This window comes from Taudactylus pleione, unplaced genomic scaffold, assembly GCF_031769625.1.
Source record: "Taudactylus pleione unplaced genomic scaffold, aTauple2 ptg000048l, whole genome shotgun sequence".
NCBI classification, from domain to species: domain Eukaryota; kingdom Metazoa; phylum Chordata; class Amphibia; order Anura; family Myobatrachidae; genus Taudactylus; species Taudactylus pleione.
This window is the reverse complement of record NW_028284450.1, coordinates 1,284,999-1,306,616: the sequence shown is the minus strand read 5'-3', so window position 1 is coordinate 1,306,616 and position 21,618 is coordinate 1,284,999. Positions and strand designations below refer to the sequence as shown.

The 21,618-nt window shown below is 42.7% G+C and overlaps 1 protein-coding gene across 2 annotated transcripts in view; it reads left to right on the top strand.

Annotated features, from left to right (window-relative positions):
- FIRRM (FIGNL1 interacting regulator of recombination and mitosis) overlaps positions 1–21,618 on the top strand; it is a 207,558-nt gene that overhangs the window by 152,066 nt on the left and 33,874 nt on the right. For both annotated transcript variants that reach the window (XM_088460534.1, XM_088460533.1), the window contains exons 20-21: positions 3,163–3,276; positions 13,847–13,951. In XM_088460534.1, the coding sequence (XP_088316660.1) occupies positions 3,163–3,276; positions 13,847–13,951 (219 nt within the window). The remainder of the gene's footprint in view (positions 1–3,162; positions 3,277–13,846; positions 13,952–21,618) is intronic.

The window sequence follows — 21,618 nt, the reverse complement described above, 5'->3', positions numbered from 1 at the left end:
GAGCTACAGTCTCTACAGAATAGTTTAAAGGAGGCCTGTCATCACCACCTCAGATTCTCAACTGCTGTCAATATATAAATATATATATATCTTAGCCATAAACGGATTTTTTAAATTTTTCTGCTAAAGGAAACTCAAATTAGGCTATATTATACTAAAAACACTTATTACCCTCATGGTGTCGTATTCAATTGCTGGCGAAAAGTCCCGGACTTTTTTCGCATGCCGCAGTTTTCGCCGTCTTCGTTTGTTTTGCCTCAGGAAAAGTATCGCGCTCGTCACCGCTTTTCGCCCTGTTCATTTGCAAAGGACGTGAGAACGTATCCCGGTGAAACTGAAATCGGCGAAAAGTCCTGTCAGTTTTGGAGAAATCACCCTGACATCCCCCAAAAGATGCACTGACATGGGGGATCACTATGGATACCCCAGAGTAGCCCTGCTGAAAGTATTTGGAGTGCTTAAATGCTCTAAATTGGTGCTATTTTGCGTTTTTGCACAAGTGGTGAAGAATAGCATTTAGCCATTTTTTTTGCCAAAAATAAGTAGTCCCAGCAAATTTGGGATACATGAAAATGGGTGTAAGCATGGTTAAAAATCGATAAAGTGCGTTTTTAAAAAACGCACCTTCATCAAACACCTGCAATAAAAAAAAAAAGCTTGGGCCTACTTGGAAGAACCCCTGGAGTCTATTTCGCTAGTTTTTAACTTTGTCCCCCAACTGTTTGTTTGTTTTTTTTGCCCCCAAAACAAAAGTACTTTTTGGGGGTGAATTTAAGTAAATTTTTTACTTTTTTTGACGCAGTTTACCTGTGGGTGACCTTACCAAGGCTGCAGGTGTGTTACCGCAACTTTGCACCCCAAACAATTCTGCACTTTTCGCTGGGAACGGCTTTTCGCCGGCAATTGAATACAGCCCATAGTGGTAAGTCTGGTAAGATCTTATATGGTGAAGCAACAGCAGAAAAAGCATTTTATCACAAAATTACTAGACTCCGACACCAATGTAAGTTTAACCAAAACTGCTGACATATCTCGCATTTTTCATTCCTACTTTGCTTCCCTTTATGCAGATTCCCCTATAGATCCAGTATTATCAAATTATTTTCCCAGAGAAGCTAAACTGCCTGAATTATCTCATGAACAAAGGGAAGTTCTTAATGCTGAAATAGACGAAAGGGATTTTACACTTTCCATTAATAGTCTACGAATTAACAAATCACCAGGACCCGATGGGTTTAATGGAAATTTTTATAACATTTTAAAAGAGGAAATGATCCCTTCCCTTACACATATGTTTCAAAAGATTCAAAAAGGGACTATTCAATTTTCTACATTTAATGATGCATATACAATTTTACTATTAAAACCTAATAAGGACCCAGAATCTGTCTTTTCTTACAGACCCATTACCCTCCTCAATCAGGTCTATAAGATTTTAGCCAAAATCTTTGCAATCCACTTACAAATGGAAACTCAATGATTCTCATTCATTGTTCCTTCCACTATTGGGAAATATGGATTTTCAACATGGATGATTTTCAACATGGATTAGCCTCCTCTCCCTTCAATTCATGGGCTTCTAATGGTCTAAATATGATTCGTCAACTTCCGAATCTAGATACATGTCAAGTGCTTTTTTTTTCCCAAGCCCATACTAAATTCCCCTTTTTACAGGTCCATAATTTAGCTTTTTTACAGGCATAGCATTACATATCCAAAGTAATTTATTTTCTCCTATGGACTGGACAAATCGGTTGGACATGACTCTTCAGTCCCTGGAAAATTCTAGACAAGCGATTTCCTTATTTTATAAAATATTGAAAACCCCCTTAGTGGTTATTCTGAATCTGGTTTAACTTGCTGGCAGAGCACTTTCCAGACCTCAGCGACACATCAATGCTAAAGGCACTTCTATATTCTAACAGAGTTCTTACGGCCATCACATACCAAGAAATGTTCTTCAAATTGTTTTATAGGGGTTATATATCACCTTCTCGTTGCCATCTGATTGGACTTACTTCTTCAATTTGCCCAAAATGCACTAGTTCTGAAGCCTCACTCTAACATTGTTTATGGGTTTGTATTTCCATTAAAAAATTCTGGTACCAAATAAAATAACTGGCGATTTCAGAACTGATAAATTTTTTGCCACTGACTCTTCAATGGGCTATTTTTGGAATCTTAACAACCGATTCAAAGGTTTCACCAGGGTGCCGAAATTTACTTTTGATACTCTCAGCCGTGGAGAGGAAATGTATACTCCAACAGTGAATACATTCTTCCCCTCCATCCATACAAATGTTTAAGGACAAACTTTTTCATACCATTAAAATGGATTGGATGGAAACATCATTGCACGAAGAACATTGTGTAGAAAGATTTTTTTAAATTTGTGAATCCTTTGACACCCTGAACATATCAATCGGACAACAAATTCATGGTTGTTTTCGAACAACTCTATGGTACGAAACTAGAATGTACCAATCAGATCCTCCGATTCAGCTTAGACAACATATTTAAATATATATAGGAGGGGTGGAACCGCAGGTGATTCTTCCTTTCTTTCTTTTTCTATTCTTAATATTTTCAATGAAAAGTAAAAAAAAATAAGGTTTCACAATAATTGAAGTAAAAATGTATTAAATTCTATTCAAGAATAATATATGTATTTACAAAGAGAACTTTTTGTAATTATGTTCAAATTCAGCTATTGTATATGATATGATATGATTATATATATATATATATATATATATATATATATATAATTTTTTTTTTTTTTTTTTTTTTTGTTGTTCACAAATATATTGTTGTATTCATATCCAAAATGTTTTGGTTTGTATCACTAAAGTGTTTGAAAACCCAAATAAGAACATTTAAAAAAAAAAAAAAAAGGGTCAAGTTAGGTTTACAATGCTACAGGGTACAAATGCAAATTACCACATTAACAAACTAGTTATCTTCAGTATTGAGGTGGAAATGTTTACTTACTGCATGTATCTGGATGTTTATATAGAACAACTGTAGGCAATTTGTGGCACTCCAGCTGCTGTGGAACTGCACATACCAGTGTGCCACAGTTTTAGTATGCCCTTAGCTGGTATAGAAAAATATTATATCTGGAATAATTTTATCTACATGCATTTCTCTTCATTATTTAAGGTTGTAGCCTTGATTTCATCTGTGTGTCAAGAGGATTCCCCATCTCACGTGAAGTTGGCAGCCTTGGATTTCTTGTCGCTTCTCGGAAAGATTATTATCCCACACGAGGCTCAGGTAGCTTTTCCAATATACATAACCCCCAAAAAATTAACATGGAGAAATATTGCTGAATTGTAGTGCTAATCCTAACTGTTTCTCAATATTTTATTTCTTGTTTAGTTTTTATGATGGTACTCATTAGTACACATAAGACACAGATGAATTTTTGACAGCTACACTTAAACAAAAATAATGGCATTGACGTTCTGCATATATAAAGAGATTAGATACTTTCTCCTTCCTATAGGTACAGATATGTCCTCATACATTTAGCCTCAATACGCCACACAACGCAACTTGCCTGGCATGAGCCTGTAGGTCCCGGTTTACTCTACTAGTGTCGGGCGTCTCTTTTTGCAGAAAAAGCATCTAAGGGCTCGATTCAATTGAACACGAATTAAATAGTGCCGGGAAGGAGCTCCCGCAACTATTCAATTCTGCGAACTCTGCGTGTACAAATCCAACAAAAGTACAGGCGCAATGCTGTTTTCTGCCTTTAGCGCCGCTAACACAGCATCGCGCCGGGCAGTTTAGTTGGAGAATGCCCATTCTCGCAACTAAAGACCATGTTTAAGATGCGAGAACCGCCATTCTCCGACCTAACAGCGCGCTGAATTGAATAGCTCCGGGAGCTCCTTCCCGCTGCTATTTAATTTGCGTTCAATTGAATCGAGACCTAAGACGCAATGTTCTGTAACTAGGATGCTCCAAGAGACTGTGCTGATTAATTTGGAATCGGTATGTAATGCTGGCTGTCAGGATGCCTCCTGTCAAAATACTGCCAGCGGCATACCGATGGTTGGTATCCCAACATGGGTCGAGTAAGTGTACTTACCCTAACCCTCCCTTTTTGTAGCCTAACCCTACCAACCCTGCACCCTGACCCTCCCCATTAGTGGTGTCTAACCCTTCCCCCTAGGGGTGCCGAACCCTCCCCTTTCAAAACCTAACCACGCTACGCTGCCTAAACCTAACACTCTTTGCTCAGCTAGCCTGCACTGCAGACCAACAGGCTGAGCCAGATAAACCAATGTATATAATTACTGTAGAAGGCAAATGGGTAGAGGCTTGGTTAGATTTCGTTAGCCTGGTTACTCTTGTAAAAGTCAAGTTGGTGGGTCCCTTAAAATATCATGGGAAAATAGTTGGTGTAACCTGTATACATGGGGATATTATGTATTATAATTTTGCGGAAGTGAAAATAGAAACACAGTGTGGTACCACGGTAGTCACTGTGAGATTAGTTCCTTATTTAATGTTTGATGCTATATTGGGGAGAGATTGTTAACACTTCTGTAACCAAGTGTGTTTCCGACAGCTTCCAGAAGTAAATAACCCAGACCCGTTTGTTAATGTTACTGATACAGTGGCAGTAGGAATGTTCCCCGAGTCTAAAGTGTTCCCTTTTCCAAGCATGATTGGGGAGTCACAAAATTGTGAAAGCAGCAGTGGGGCTCAGAATGATGTACCCCCTACTGAAGTAGAAAATGTTGTTGAACCAGTTGATGGTTTGCCTGATCTTGAAGTGAGAAAATATATTTTTTGCCTCAGAACAGTTAAAAGACCCTAATATGGTAAAGGTAAGAGAGATTGTAAAAGTGGTCGATGGAAACCCAGTAGAGCCTGATAGTAGGTTGTCTTACTCTCACATGACAGTAAGTCGAGATATGTCGTATCAAATATCCAAAAAAGGAACAATTGATAGCTCATAAAACACATAGAACAACAGTGGTAGATCTGGCCTATGGTCACAGAATTGCAGGACATCTAGAGTAGAAAAAAACCTCTGAGAGAATTTTGCAGAGTTTTTTTCTGGCCAGGGGTCCATAGAGATGGACTGTTGTGCATCCTGCTCTGAGTGTCAGCACCATGCTCCCAGGCCACATTATAGAAGTCTGCTTTCCCCATTACCCATTATTGAGGTCCTGTTTGAGAGATTAGCTATGGATTTGGTTGGTAATGGATTACGCTACCAGATACCTGGAAGCAATACCATTGCACAATACATCAACAAAGACAATTGCTAGGGAACTAATACATGTCTTAAGCAGTGTGGGAATACCTAAGGAAATCCTAACCAACCAGGGTTACCCCATTTTGTGAAGAATCAAGTGTGAAGATACCGAGTTTACATATGTGTTACTTTTGCCTATTGCCCTTCACTGTCTTGAGAAAAGCAGTGGTAATAGCTCTCACATGTTTTGAGTCCCTTGGATCGCACAGGAGTAACACAATAGCAAAGGTACAATTATACTTTTATTTTACACAGCACACATTATAGTCAGCAACTAAAAACTATATACAATATATACAGAATTGCCAGTAGTATTAGCCACACTTTGAGGATCCTACCATGTCCCTAAAACAGTTAGCCCTTCAGTATTATAAATGGAAACCATTACTCAGACACGCTTACATGCCTGGGCTCGGGCTAAGGTTGAGGAGGTTGCTGTGTGACTTTGCGCTTCTCAGGGAGATGGCTTCTCCACCCGTGACTTGTTAATCCCGGCTACTTGGCCTGATAGTCCTCTACCAGTGGGGTAGGGCACAGCTGAGAGTCTCTCTGCTCCAGCAGGCACACCCACAGCGCACCACAGACTGCTACTTAGGGAGCATACGATTTGGCTGTGTATCTTTCGCTGGTCTTTGCCATAGAGCAAGGTCCGCAGATGGCAGGCTGGCAGGATCTCCCGACTACTGTGCTCAGCTCTGCATATGTCCTGCCACTCAGGCTAGGAACTTCATTGAACTGAAAAGTCCTCGGTTTGTAATTTTAAAACCTTTGTTTTTCCCACAAAGAGGTAACACCCCTGATTCGTGGTATTGAGTTTTCTCTTTCATCCGATATGGGGGACACTGGACCATCGAGTTGCTTGAGAGAACGAAGGAGCTGGCACTTAATTAGTCTAGTACAACTTTAAGGGAGTAGCTCCTCCCCTCTGCAACCCGTGGTCTTCAGTTTTTTTTTTAAGTGCCCATGGCAGCTGGGCTGTTTTTCTTAGAGCTGCTCTGCAGCCCTGTACTTTAGATTAGTTTTACTTATATTTATAATTTATTTTTACATAGTCTGCGATGTATGCTGCACCCGCGGCACACATCGGGAGGTCCGGAGGCTATGAATATCAGCACTGCCGCTGGACTAAGGGAGTGAATGTCGGGTGCAGTTTCCTGACTCCTTAATTTAGTCATCACAGTGGTCTGCTGACAGTCTGTTCCCTTTCATTTTCTCGCCCTTGAGATGGTAGCCTGGACTTGGTCAGGCGGTTTTGGACTTGCCATTGGTGTGGCGGCTATATGAGGTGGGCTGAATCCGCTTGCATTCTGGCTCCTCCAGTTTGTTTTCTCCCTGATTAATTTTTCAGAGCTGCTTCTGTCAGAGACTTGCACTATATGCTCGTATTTTCGAGGTGGCCCGACACTGTGTCGGTACTCTGTTATTTGGGAGACTCTGCTTGTTACAGTAGTTGTCTTGGAGTTTTAGCCTCTGAAGATCCAGGTATCCAAGTTGCAGTCGGCGTCAGCCTGGTGGCTCTGGTCTACCTTAGGCTCACCAGGTTAGGTGAGACAGGTTTCCTGGCCCAAGTTGACCACAGGGCAGGTCTAGACCCCGTGTTGATCATATGTAGGTTGATGCCTAGGCAGGGCCAATATACTGCAGTATTGATGACAAATCAGGACGATGTCTTTTTATTTTGTTGTGAATGCAATTTCTGCTTGTTTCTTTCTGCTGGGGGTAGTCCTTCGGTGTCTGGTATCCACGCAGTCCTGGCAGGGTGGTTCCCTGCTGAAATCACAGAGGCTGTTTTCCAATTCTGTAATGCTCCCTCTATGCGACCTGTGACTTTTCCGTGGAAGCCACTCTGCCAGTGACGGTTAGGTCAACTGTTCACCAGCAGGTTCACCATAGTTTTCTTGCTTTCCGGAGTTCGCATCTAAGAATGCTAGTTTCTGTCAGACATTCTTACGTTCAGGTTTTTCTGAGGGTACCCTCTACCTAGGGTTTTGAACTTTCCCAGGGTCCAGTGTCCCCCAGATCGGATGAAAGAGAATATTTGATTTTTGTACTTACGTTGAATCCTTTTTTCTGAATCTATCTGGAGGACACTGCGTTCCCACCATTACGCTCAGTTCTTTGCTTGGGAGTGGGTTGTGGTTAACCGGTAAGTTACACTAGGTGATTCACGGGTTGCAGAGGGGAGGAGCTACTTTCTTAAAGTTATACTAGTCTAATTAGGTGCCAGCTCCTTCGGTCCCTCAAGCAACCCCATGGTCCAGTGTCTCCTAGATGGATTCAGAGAAAAAGATTCAACGCAAGTACAAAAATCCAATTATTATTTGAATGCTATGTACAGTTATTGGGTATGCTTCCCCCCCCCCCACCCCCCACTTCAGGTAAGGATTCTGGTGCCCATAAGTCTGGCAAAGACCTCTCTAGAACAAAGACCACTCCATTACATTGACAAGGGGATTTATCATATTAGGGCAATAAACCCAGTCACCGTTAACCCTTCATAGTTGTTTGTGATGTCACATGCCATTCCAGTGCCAAACGCAGGATTTCTAGAGGGGGGTTTCCAAATGCTTGATTTTACGAGTGTGGTCAGTCCATGAAGAGGGTATACTAAGCACTTATGCAGTGTCAAAGTACATCATACAAAGTGTTTTGAATTTTTGAGTGTCATAATTCCAGTATATACAGAACCAGCAATCACAGTAAGCCATTATATGCGGTAGTAGGGCCATCCTGTCTGAGCAGAATGTTTTTGTTTCAGATGTGGGCACCATTCCAGAATATGGGAGCAAGTCCGGGAGTCTAGGGGTGCAGCAGAAGAACCTAGCACTGCCCAGGACATATTTGTACATACTGGTCTCTTTATGCTCTGGATACTGTATTATTATATGGTAATAATTATTAACCCTATTGATGGTCTATAGCAGTGCACCCCTAACAGTGCATGTTTTCCAGATCTCCTAGTTGATGCACAGGTGTATTTATTACAGGCTCACACATGTTAAAAGATCCACAGGTGGGGCTAATTATTTCATTTGTGATACTGAGAAGAACATGCAGCATTAGTAAGACTCTATTATATTACTATTTCTATTGTGGTCATGGTGTGGACTGGGGAGGGAGACTTCCAGGCAGCGGGAACACACCATCCCACCCCACCCCGCGTTTGCCTTTGCATTCAGCTGACCATGGGTTTCCTGTAAGGACTGGAGATAGATATCAATATGAGATTTTCTATGGGGGATTTGTAGCAGCCACACACAGTTACCTGGCTGTATGTACATATGTACATTCCAGTGGGAGGGGGGTTGTCTCCCTCTGCAACTTTAAAACACACATTACAACATCATTACATATGTCATCCTTTAAGTAACATATCAGGTTTATGCTGGGTACACACTAGACGATGTGTGCCCATCCCGTTAGCAGCAAGTGCATACACAATTGCCATTACGGGCAGCGACGGCGGGACCCATGCTGCATTTGGCAGCATGGCCCTCGCTAACGACATCCCCCGTCGGCCCAGCATGTAGGGCCGACCGGAGAAGTCACTGACGACCCGAAGGAGTGGGCATCGTCAGCGATATAGTGGGTACAGACTAGACAATGTGCCCGATATGTCAGTCCAATCCACCAGATCGGACAGCATATTGTCTAGTGTGTACCCAGCCTTATCCCAGGTACACACTAGACGATATCTCATCCGGCTGGATCGGTCGAGATATCGGGCTCCCGCATGTCGTCAGCAACATCGCCTGGAGGACCTGAATAGAGGTCCACGCAACATCGTTAGCGAGGGCCATGCTGCCGAATGCAGCATGGCTGTTGTGCACGATGTCTGCACACACTAGACATCGTCTTCTGTGTACCGGACATTCAGATATTATTCTCTGATCCTATTAATGTCCAATACACAGTTCTGTCCACAGCAGTATGTGACACTTCATCTGCATTATAATGTGCCAAATTCCATTCACACAGTGTGCGCTGCATCAGCTGGGCACTCTCCTGGTTATCTGTTCTTACTGCCCTTGTACACTGGAAAGCAGAAACAGGCTGTAAACAGTACATAATGTTGGGACGAGCCAAGCTGCAGGGTTAGTAGCGAGCTAGGGGGGGCACTTGGGTCATCAAGAAAGAGTTGTGCCACCTGTTAGGGGTCCTCAGCTGAGTAACCTCAATGTGTCACCCTCAGACTGATGAGATTCAACAAAACTTTAAAGAATACTGTATGCTAAAGAAAGTGGAGGATAACGATGGGAAAGATTATTTTTTACCTTATTTATTGCTGGCCATTAGAGAGGTTCCACAATTTTCCACTGGGTTCTTGCCTTTTTGCTCTATGGATGACACCCAAGGGTTTGCTGGAGCTTGCAAAAGAGACATGGAAGCGGTAACACAGTCCTATAAGATGGTTATTGAGCATGTTTCCCAGATACAGTAAAGAATAGCTGCAGTGGTGCCGTTAGTGAGAGAACTTTTGGAACAGGCACAACAGAGGGTGTACAATCCTAATGCCCTATTACGCACCTTTTCCCCAGGGGACAGACTGCTTACTTTGGTTCACTCGGCAGAAAGTACATTTTTGTCCATGTGGCAAGGAATATTTGAAATCATTGAAAAAGTGGGTGAAGTTATCCTAAAGCAAAACAGGAATGGGTGTCTAAAGAAAGTCTCATTGTACTCATTCCAATGCGTGCACACTGGGTCCTTGCCGACCCCGACTATCTGTGGAACATGCTTGTCAACCTGACGATGAGCGTCAGGTTCAACATGTTCACAGATAGGAGGTCGGTCTCCTACACTGAATGACGTTCAGTGAACGCCGTTCAGTGCTGGCACCGCACCCGGCGACCTGAAGCACTGAACGCTAGATGTTCAGTTTTTCAGGTCGCCTAATGGATAGGCCCCTTAAATCAGGCCCAGTGTTTCCTAAATAATGAGATGATACAAAACAAAATGTATCAATAACTTGTTACTGGAAACATTTTAAAGTGACACAATGACATTAAATAATTGCAGCTGAGATAAATTCTGTTATCACAGACACATATGTATGATATAGCAAGTAAATCACATATGCTATGATATAGTAAATCAAATAATATGCATAGATAATTACATTTGTATCACACTTCAATTGTTAAAAAACAAAGGGCGGCGTGGGGTCGAAAATTATAGACTATTCTGTCCCCTCGGGATAGAGAACAGAGGAAAAAACTATTATATGTTGATAATAGCTCTCAAACTCAATACTAACCCATGTTAAGTCCCAGCATCAAGGATAAATTGTATTAGAGTTAGACACAGGTGTTATCTCCAGAAACAGTATAGTGACCTTTTAATGTAGTAGTAATGGTAGTGATTTACACATAAAACTAATACATTATTATGATAATTAGATCATTATTGTAGTTATAGAGATTTCCACATATAGTTACACTAATGATACATCTTAATAATGCTGTTGTGTTAAATGTTATTGTAAGTAACTAATGCAGTCTTCAAAGTATGAATACACGTCTAAACTGACGTCTCTATTTTCCTGATGTGCACGCTGCATGTTGTTGTGAGTAGACCGATAAGGGAAGTGTGCTGCACTCAGTAACCACTGCTCCTACCTAAACTCTGTGTACAGCTGCATTGAATAGTGGTACAGAGAAGCGGGGCCCATTGTTGATTGATTAGGGAAGGTAGAGCTGCTTCTGATTTCTGTGTAATACCTACCCTCCAACATGACCCCTTCCATTAGGTACAAAATGCTCTGCTCCTGGACTTCACACCTAATTTATGATTACAGTCACCTGTGTTGAACTAGATAATTGATGAGACAGGTGTTTCAACACAGGTGGCTGCAATCATAAATTAAGGAGGAGTCCAGGAGCAGAGTATTTTGTACTAATGGAACGCGTCATGTTGGAGGGTCTGTGTAATATTAGTCAGGGAGGCTTATGATACTAAGGGGCCTATGTATCAAAGCTGGGAGAGAGATAAAATTGTAACAAATAAAGGTACTTCCGTACCTTTGCGGCCCCCTGGTTACACTACTTACGTATCTATAGTGAAGATACGTAAGTAGCGTAACCAGGAAATACTATTCGGCCCCTTGCGGGCTCGCTGCGCTCGCCACATGGATTTATTCCCCCTCCATGCCCACTTGGATGGTAGGGAATGACGTTGGACACTGGCTCATCTTTACGCTAATGTCCAACGTCATTCCCTACCATCCATTAGCATAAAGATGAGCCAGTGTCCAACATCATTCCCTACCATCCAAGTGGGCATGGAGGGGGAATAAATCCATGTGGCGAGCGGAGTGAGGCATCGTGCCAGCAGTGTGGCAAGCGCAACGAGCCCGCAAGGGGCCGAATAGTATTTCCTGGTTACGCTACTTACGTAGCGTAACCAGGGGGCCGCAAAAATACGGAAGTACCCAAATAAATTAGCAAACAATCAGCTCCTAACTATCATTTTTTAAACACAGCCTGCAAAATGTAAATTGGAAGCTGATTGGTTAGTACTTTATCTCTCACAATTTTATCTCTCTCCCAGCTTTGATACATAGGCCCCTAAGTGTGGGGGCTTCTTCTCATTCCAAAGAAATGTAAACAAGCCCCCACACATGGTGAAACGCATGTCATTCCTACTGTTCCCGACACCGGCAGGTCCAGGAACACAGAGCAGGGGAAGGCTGACTTTCTACAATATACACACTTCTGCACTCAGGTATTTCATCTCTGACACCGCTCTCCCATTTGGTCTAGCGGCAGGTCTCTGTAGTACCTTGTATCTGTGACCGTCCTGTCTAAATGTTTGTACTGCTGAAGTATGTACATGATTTGAAAGGTGTTTATTTGGAGTCTGCGGCTAGGTGGAAATCCTTAATGCTTAAACTCATGGTTACAAATCCTCCCCATCCCATTGACTCTGAATCCTCCAGCATGAGCTGTCACAGACATAGCCTGTAAATTTTGAGCAGTGCTTGGTACTTATCAGTAAATCTTATTTAGTCTTCTCACCCTATTCATTCAGAAACCTACTGTGGTCCTGTTCTTCCCCTGCTAATTTGCATTTTGTAAAATAAAAGTTAGATTTCTTAATCTCCTAAGGATTTAGAGCCTGATTCAGAGTTGTACGCAATGCTGATGTTTACAGAACACAGAAAAAAGGGATTTGCCCTCCAGCACACTGTAGCAAAATCAACAAAAAATACTTAGATCCTACATGATAATAGAGATTCAGAGGTATTAGTTACATATATATAAATATATGAATAAGTGCCAGGCCATTCGTCAAGGATCCTCTATACTGGCGGCCCTAACATTGAGGGGTTCACGTCCGAGAAGCAAGGTACCCCAAAAAACATTCCAGCCAAGGACCATCCCCAGGGCATCACACGAAAAGGGGAAAAAAGGTGATAGTGAAGTGTAAAGGATAGATGTGTAAGGATAAATCAATAAGTGTTAATGAAATGTGAAAGAATTAAAACAACATAAATAATAAACAAACAATTAGAAAAGTGATAAAAATATTCTATTTGAATTAAGTGGTGATGCCCTGAAAAAGGTCCAGCCAGAACAACTCCGGGGGCCCCACTCCCAAATGCTCACCCCAAAATAATTATTGCTACATTATAGTAGCACCCACTCTGGGTCATATAATTACAAATTGGTGTACTGCATGATAACAGCACATGTATAAGCTGAGAGCTAACTCACCTTGGAGGTACCCCAGAAACCTCCACATGGCACTATAAGGACCAGCACCTCCTCCTAATGCTGGCTTCCTTCATGCCTCTCAATACTGCAAACAAAAAATATGGTGGTTGCTCATATCAGCTTAATGACATAGCACAGGGGTACCTTGCTTCTCGGACGTGAACACCTTAATGTTAGGGACTCCAGTATAGAGGAGCCTTGACGATTGGCCTGGCGCTTATTCATACATTTATATATATATATGTAACTAATACCTCTGAATCTCTTTTATCATGTAGGATTTAAGTATTTTTTGTTGATTTTGCTACGGTGTGCTGGAGGGCAAATCCCTTTTTTCTGTGTTCAGTGTAAACCCCGCCCTTTACAAGCACCTGTGCTATGTCATTAAGCTGATATGAGCAACCACCATGTCTGATGTTTACAGAGTTGAGCGATTATAACAGTGCATGCGTCACGATACATTACCGTAGTTTACTCGCAGTGTGATTGACAGGGAGCGTTTGGTGGTAACGGGGAGTAACGGCGAATAATGCAGGCCTGTCGTGACTTTCTCACCCCGTGACTGCGATGACATACGCAGGAAGTATGGCTCCGGCGTCTCAATTCCCACAGTTATCCTGATCTGCAACCAATGCTACATCTTTATACACAGATGCTGCGACATTTTATGCAGATGCTTGGATTTGCAATGCCACAGTTGGGCGTCTCTACATCTCCTGGTGGCTGCGATAATTGCATATTTTCGTATAGCAGCTGCGTCCAAATAAGCAACGGATAGCATACAACTCTGAATCAGGCTCTTAGTTTTTTATACATTTTAATAAAGATGGTGACTATTTTGTTTTTGTATTTTCAGACTGCAGTTTTGCCAAACATATCAAGCTTGTTCTCCAGACTCCTAGCAGATGAAACATGGATAATTAATCAGCATGCCTTAGAAGCTTTCACTCAATTTGCTGAGGTATTTTTTTTCAAGGTGTATATTACGTATTACTGTTTATGAACAGTATCTTCACTTGTGTGTATAACAGATTTTGGAAGATTACTGTATATGTAGGAAGGAGAGTGTGATTTAGGTAATTATACGGGTTTCCACGCAAGGTACAGCTGATGTACAATTTAACTAGGTCAGACTTTCAGTTTGTTGGGAGTATTTTCCAGACAGGGGATAAATAGTAATTTAATTTTAAGGGTAGTTATATGGTCAAAGCAGAAATGGCGGGCGCCACAGCATCTAAAGGCTGCAGCCGAGGCGATAAACAGAAGCTTCCCAAATGGCTTCCAAAGACAGATATACAATACAAGATAATATTCGGCGCTGACTTTACTGTTTATAAATGTAATTTTGCGTAATCGCCTTAAATGTGGATAGTAAAAATAAGTCAATAATACCCTGTATCACAAGGACTTTGTCTGACCAATGAGCAACCTTCTTCTTTACTTTTCGTGAACTGTGCACACAAGAAAAGGTGAATTGTCCACTACAATACCTGAGGTAGTGGTTGAGCCGTGAAGCATATTGTAAGATTCCAAATATGTGAGACTCAGGGCCTGATTCAGACCCGCTCGCAAGCGCTTGAGCGCTCGCGAGCAGGTCGATGGTATGCTCTGCGCACGTGCAGCGGCCACACTGCGCGTGCGCAAGCCCCGGAGCGAGAGAGAAATTCTCTCGCTCCGTGGCTCACTAATAAAAGGGGCGGCTGTCGATGTTGATCGACAGCTCGCCCCATCTTGTAGGCGTGGCGGGAGGGGGGGGTAGCTTCACAAACTGAGGCGTTCCCATGCGAACGCCTGCCGTTTGTGGGCGGCCTCACTGACATCACCAGTGATGTCAGTGGGAGAGCTTCCGGCTCTATGACCATCGCGACCATCATCCTGGCCGCTCGCAATAGCTGTGGGTGGTCACCAACAGCTATGCGAGCGGCCAGGAGGCCGCACAAAAAAAAAAAAACGCCCTGATTCAGAGCGTCGTCTCTGAATCAGGCCCTCAGTCTGTTTTTATTATAGCTTTATTTTTTTAGTTGATTAGAAGTGTTTGTATTTTTATCTGACTTTTTAGTGCCAACAGTCTAGTTAAATGTATTTTATTTGGTTGTAGTATTTATCTGACTTTTTAGTGCCAATAATCTAGTTAAATGTATCTTATTTTGTTTTATTAAATTAGTCATTATCGAAAAAGGGTGGAGAGCAATAGTGCTGAAATAGAATCCCAACAATATCGGTGTTCTTCCCAGAAAATGTTTCCAGCCGGGTAGCATCAAGAAGTAGCCGGGTGGGGGCCTTCGCAAAAAAAATATAATCTTTTAAATCCTGACCTTATAATGATTTAAACGTAAAAATAATTTATATATGAATTCTCTTCTTAGAGGCCAAGATACTGGCCCCACTTGCACGCTACACAGAATATATTTTTTATACAGCTCTACAGATACTGGCCCCACTTGCAGGCTCTCTTTAATCTGTTCAGGTGACTGTTCCTGCCTGAACTTTTATACAGGAGGAGGGATCTTTGCCCTCTAGCCTGACACCGCCCCTGCACTATGATGGACAACTACCCCCCGCCCCAATGCCACATCCCGTGCTCGGCACTCTCCCCTGACCCAATGCTGTGTCCCGTCACCTGGAACCTTCACTAACGTGCTTATTGCCGGCGGACACGGAGCCTCCAATGTGAAGAACGTGACGTCGGCGTCTCATCCGGTGTCCGTGGTAACAAGGACACATTGAGGGTGACCGGGAATGCGGTGCATTGGGGTGGGGGGAAGTGCCGAGCGGTAGGGTGTTTCTGCCTGCGCCCGCAGAAATCGGCCTGGGGACAACAATGAATATAATGAAACTATGTAGTGATGAGTTTATATTTCATCAATGAAAAACTAATTTTATTGCTACATCATACGTACAGAAATAAAACTGCAAAAATAATTAAAAGTGGATCCACTTATAATTATGACAATGTAAAAACAAGTGCACTTAAAAATAAGAAGAAAAAGACCAAATATCTCTGAGAATAAAATCAACGGATTGGGTATGGGTTCCCGGCGGTCGGGATGCCGCTGGTCAGAATACCGACAGCAGCATCCCGACACCCGTAGGTAAGTATACTACTACTAACCCCTACCCTAACCCTCCCTCTCCGGTGCCTAAACAACCTCCCCCCTAGTGCCTAAACCTAACCTCCCCCGTCCCCACACCCTAATCTTAACCCTCCCTCCCCACTGCCTAAACCTACCCCCCTAGTGCCTAAACCTAACCTCCCCTGTCCCCACACCCTAATCTTAACCCTCCCTCCCCGGTCCCTCTACCTAACCCTCCCCCCTTAGTGCCTAATCTTAAACCTAACCTCCGATGCTTACCTTCGGGATGCTGGCGGACGGGATCCCGATGCTGTAGGGATTCTGGCGCCGGTATTTAGACTGTTGACATCTCGCACGCCGGGATGCTGACTACATCCCAAAATTAACACCTGTCCAGAGTATCACATATAAATACGAGTGTCAGTAGATCATATGCTGTAGATGTCACTGCTCATGCAAGCACTTGATACAATGCATAAGTTCAGGCACTAATTCCTGTTAATGTGATACAGCAATTATAATGTTAATATCGCAAATGTAGCCAGTACCGAATCCAGTTAAAACTAATATATCCAATAAACTAATATGCACACATCAGCACGAACACAGAATTAGTGGTGTTAGAAGTCCTCACTCATCTTTGCTGCAGTCACGCCAAACAGCCCCTCTTGGCACGCCTGGTCTTGTGTGACTCTCCTAGCGCCTAAATGTGTCTAAGTCGCAATGCGATAGGATGCACCAGCAGACTGTGCTGATTATTTGGTTAAATAAATTATATGTGACACTTGTATATCTGTGTGAAGCTCTCAATCATCAAACGAAGTGCTATGATGATATAGGCCACAGCTTTTTTCCACACCAAGTTCCATATTCAGTCTCAGGTGCACACAGATATCCAAGTGTCAATATCATATTAAACAGCACAGTCTCCTGGAGTGTCCTAGTCGCATTGTGACGTAGACTCATTTTCGCCAAAAAAGACGCCCAGTGCTATCAGAGTTGCATGGGACCTGGCGGCTCACTCACACCAGGCATATCTTGCTGCATGGTTTATTGAGGCTAGATGAGAGGACACACCTGTATACAAGCAAACCACTTGGCTCTCATGAAACAGCAACCCTTTAATCCTTTAATGATAGCATGCACATTTTCTGTGCATGCATTGATTTATAGAAAACAACATGCTGTGCTCACTAATATAGTTGTACATATGAATGCTGCCCTACTTCATACTTCAGACTGTTTAGTACTAGTGCAGCTTGTAAATAACATACAGAATATCAGTCAAATACACTGCCAGTATGTTATCGCCAGTATTACTGGTACATCGGGTGGCCAGCCCATCTGTGGATGCTACAATCCGGTGCACTGTCCTATGCCTGTTTAATGCTGCATGGGTCGCCACGATGACGGCTGTTAGGGTATATTATACACTATGTAATTTAAAATAAATTAAATGTCACACCTAAACTATTGTAGTAGACCGCTTTCCTTTTCTTATGTGCACAGCTCACATAAAGTTAGCAAAGAAAGAGGTTTTTTATTGGACAGACAATAGTGTTCTAGGGATTCAGTATGATTTACCGCCGGCCGCAAATCCCAACAGCAGTGAAAATCCTGATCGTCAAAAGGTAAGTATTGACTAACCTATTTTACACCCTAACCCTCCCTTAGGGGTGCCTAACCCTAACCTCCTCCCCAAGTGCCTAAACCTAACCCCCCCTTCCCCGCTGCCTAAACCGAAATACCCCAGGGGGTGCCTAACTGCCCCCAAGGGGGTGCCTAAACCTAACCACCCGGGGGGTGCCTAACCCTGAGTCTGCCCCGGGAACCCTAAACCTAACCCTCCCCCCCGCGGCTGCCGCACACGGCTTACCTTCGATCGGTAAGCCGGGTGTCGGGCTCCCAGCGTAGTGAAAATGACAGGCATCAGGATTTCGACGCCTCTCATTTAACTCTTGCCGGGATTAGACAGTCGAGAAGCCATCCATCGGCTTCCCGACTGCTTCCCCACTCTAAGGGTCGGGCATGACGGCCATCTAATTAGGGCACTTTTGCGTGCCTCAGAATTATAATGTTTTAACAGGTGCAATTGTATCAAAAACAGTTATAAAGATTGATGATGAAGCCCAATAGTGTTCCTGTATCAGTGAGCATCAGTGAGATTCACTGCAGTCCTGTGTGCCAAGTCATTATGGCAGCCTCACTCAATATGAATTAGTGTAGAGAAAGAATGAGAAGTCTGTATGCCAACCTAAGCCTCACTAACACAGTGAATTTAGATCTTCTTTAATGATAGTTGAAGTAAAATCCCAGTGGTATACATAGCTGTAAAGTAGATCTCTGCCTTATGGGATTTCATCTGATGACATTTTTTTTTTTTTTTTTTTTTTTTATCAAACACATTTTTCATTATTGAAGCATGGAAATACAAAGAAGAAGTACAATGGTAATAAGTGAGATACCAGTAAGTATAAATATCCAACAAAAGTAAAATAACATTATAGTCTAGACAAGTATCAAGTTAGGAGGTAGAATGAGAAGTAGACCTGGATCTAAACCCCCCCCCCCAAAAAAAAAAAAATATATATAAAGTATATATAAACCACAGCCCCTTTAATCACAGCTAATGAGAGAGAGAGATCACCGAGTCACTGGTCTTTTGAGGCATGGGCATTGGTAAAAGAAATAGAGAGATCCCGAGAATACATACGGGTTTTGTACCAAAGTGTACCCCAGAAACACTTCCAAAGCTGCTCTCTAAGCAAAGAGGGGAGGGTGTCAATGTAGCTCTCCCATGTCTCCATCAGATGACATTTAAATGTTAGGATATGTTTCCATCTCTCTTTGTTTATTTTGTTTCAATTCTTATGGTTAGAATAATAACGGAGTTCCAAAAAGGGAGTGGATACAGAAAGGGAGTGAGTCACATACTTTGCACATCTATATTTTATCCGGCACCAGACCTAGAAAGGGCACTGTAATGCGCACGAGAAAAGGGGGCATGTCTTTAAGATCTCACTTGGAGACGTGCCTGGCACTTGCGGACATACCGTGCTGCCCCAAGCTCTCACCTCTCTCTGAATAGTGATTGCTATTTTTCCCACCCTCGGGACTCTGCAGCCTGTGGGTGGGGACTGCACTCTGCATGGTCTTTTAGTGGGGCACCACCAAAAGGGCAGGGTGCATCCTGCCCTTTTGAAATCGGGAAGGGACGAGGCGCCCCGCTAAGACAGCATTGCGGGAACGCTATTAATAGCAGAAGGTTGATTTTTATGAGTGGCATATTTCTATGATGCCATTGTCTGAGCAGGGCACATCACATACCAAATTAAAGATCTTGGTCTGTAGATTTGCAGAAAAATATTGGCGTTGTAATTAGTTGGTTCTTTTTGGAGTTATGTAGCAAAACGTCCATCCGCCATTTACAATGCATCTCCATTGTGCTCTGAAAAATGTTACTGGACTCTCCATGTGCACCTACTGGGTGACCTGGAACATGTAACCTACTGGGCTGGTCTGGAAACTGTGACAGTAATTTGAATCCACATATATCAGCGCGTATTGCGGGGACCTCAATCACCGACTGCTGTTATTTCATTATTCACTTCTCCACGCTTTGTTTACACAGTGCCCCTAGTAGTGGTCCCCCTATGTAGTGCCCCTTTAATCAGTGCACCCAGAAGTGGTCCCCCCTATGCATTGCCCCCAGTAGTTGTCCCCCCAGTAGCTGTGTGTTTGTTACTCTGTAGTGTGGATTGTGGTCTGCACTACACTAGCGGCGGCAGGGGGTTGCTGCAAATCTAGTCGCCAGGCAGCCAAATCTGGTCGCAATGGCGACCTGGCCCCCGGGTTTTGTCAAGCCCTGCTGTAGCCACATGTATAACGTGGCTAAACTGTTGATTGCTTTGAACTGGAAGTACACCGAAGCTTTATCGATTACAGCCCTCATAAATATAATTTGGTTGTTAGCCTCAATGGAGTATATAACTGCCCTCCTTCATGATACTTTGTGAAAATTTCATGCAACTTGGGACCCTTTGTACTCTATATTTCATAGACTGTTACCTGGTATAGAACGAAGCTGGTCTTCTCTGGGTTGTGTAGTGTACTGCATGTTGCCTTCCCCCCCCCCCCCCCCTTCTTGTACCCCTTATATTTACTACCTTTTAGTTACTTATTTGTTATGGGCCCTTTATTATTTTCCTTTTCCGTGTTTATTTTTTTTTTTGACAGGATCTTATAAAATGATAAAACTATTATAAGAAGTTCAATGTACAAAGTGTAATTTAAGATCATTATTTTATTTTATTTATATTCCATTGTACATGTTCTACACTTGTTCTTCTGGTATGTTGTATTTTATGCCAACTATTATACTAAATAAAGAGATTAAAATATGCTTTGTTTTTGGCTATTTCAACACTTTCTGGATACTACCGCAAATTCTAGTTTTGAGTTATTACAGAAACCTAATAGTATTGTATTTTAGGAAAATGTCATGTCTTCTGGAAAAATAATGGTATGACTGGTGTGGGTCCTGCACAGAAATATTACTGATATTAAAACCAGAATGAGATGAGCCAAAACCTGAAATAATTGGACTCAGTGCAGGGGTGGAAAAAAGATTATTTGCAAAGGATCTGAAAAAGAGCCCAGGTTGGGCTGGAACACATTAGAGTAAGCTATAGTACAAAGTTCTGACTTGTTTATTAACTGAACACAGTGAGAACCACTATATTACAAAAGTTACTTCTTGTCCTGAGCTGATACTTCAGCCACGATTATACACAGGACTGAAAAGAACGGACACATCTCGCTGCCAGCACGTACTCATATTCAGGAGATTACAAGGAAGACACCTGCTCAGATTGTGGTGCCTTGCAGTTGTAGTCACTCTTGCTGCCAGTATGTGGTTGATCACCCACACTGGTGGATACTACCAAATGGGCATCTGGGACTGAATGGCCGCATAAATATGAAACAAAAAAAAAACACCACATTTAATGAGATTCTGAGCGGCCACTAATATACTGTATATGCTTGTCAACAGGGTAATCTACGGCTCACGCTGCCTTCATTGGCACAGTTTGAACGGTGAGCTGTGAATTATACTATATTACTATATTAAATCGATGTTTAAATCTTGTAGATATTGACTGGATAAAAGTACAATCCATACTACAGAGGGATAATTAACTTTCTACAGTACACTTAAGCTGAGTAAACACTAGACGATATGTCATCCGATCTAGTGGATCAGAGCGACATATCGGGCACATTGTCTAGTGTGTACACGTTATGTTGATGACTACGTGCGCTCCTGCGCATCAGCAACATTCTCAGTTGGCCCTGCATGCAGGTCCGATGGGCGAGATCATTAGCGGGGACGGCAGCATGGCCCCCGCCATCGCTGTTGGCATCAGCAAGTGTATGCACTTGCCGATGCCAGCACCCCCGCCAGGTCCCGTCCCTACCGAGATCGGTACACACTAGACATTGTCTAGTGTGTACCGGCCTTAAGAATTACCACCTATTGTGAATGGGATGTAGT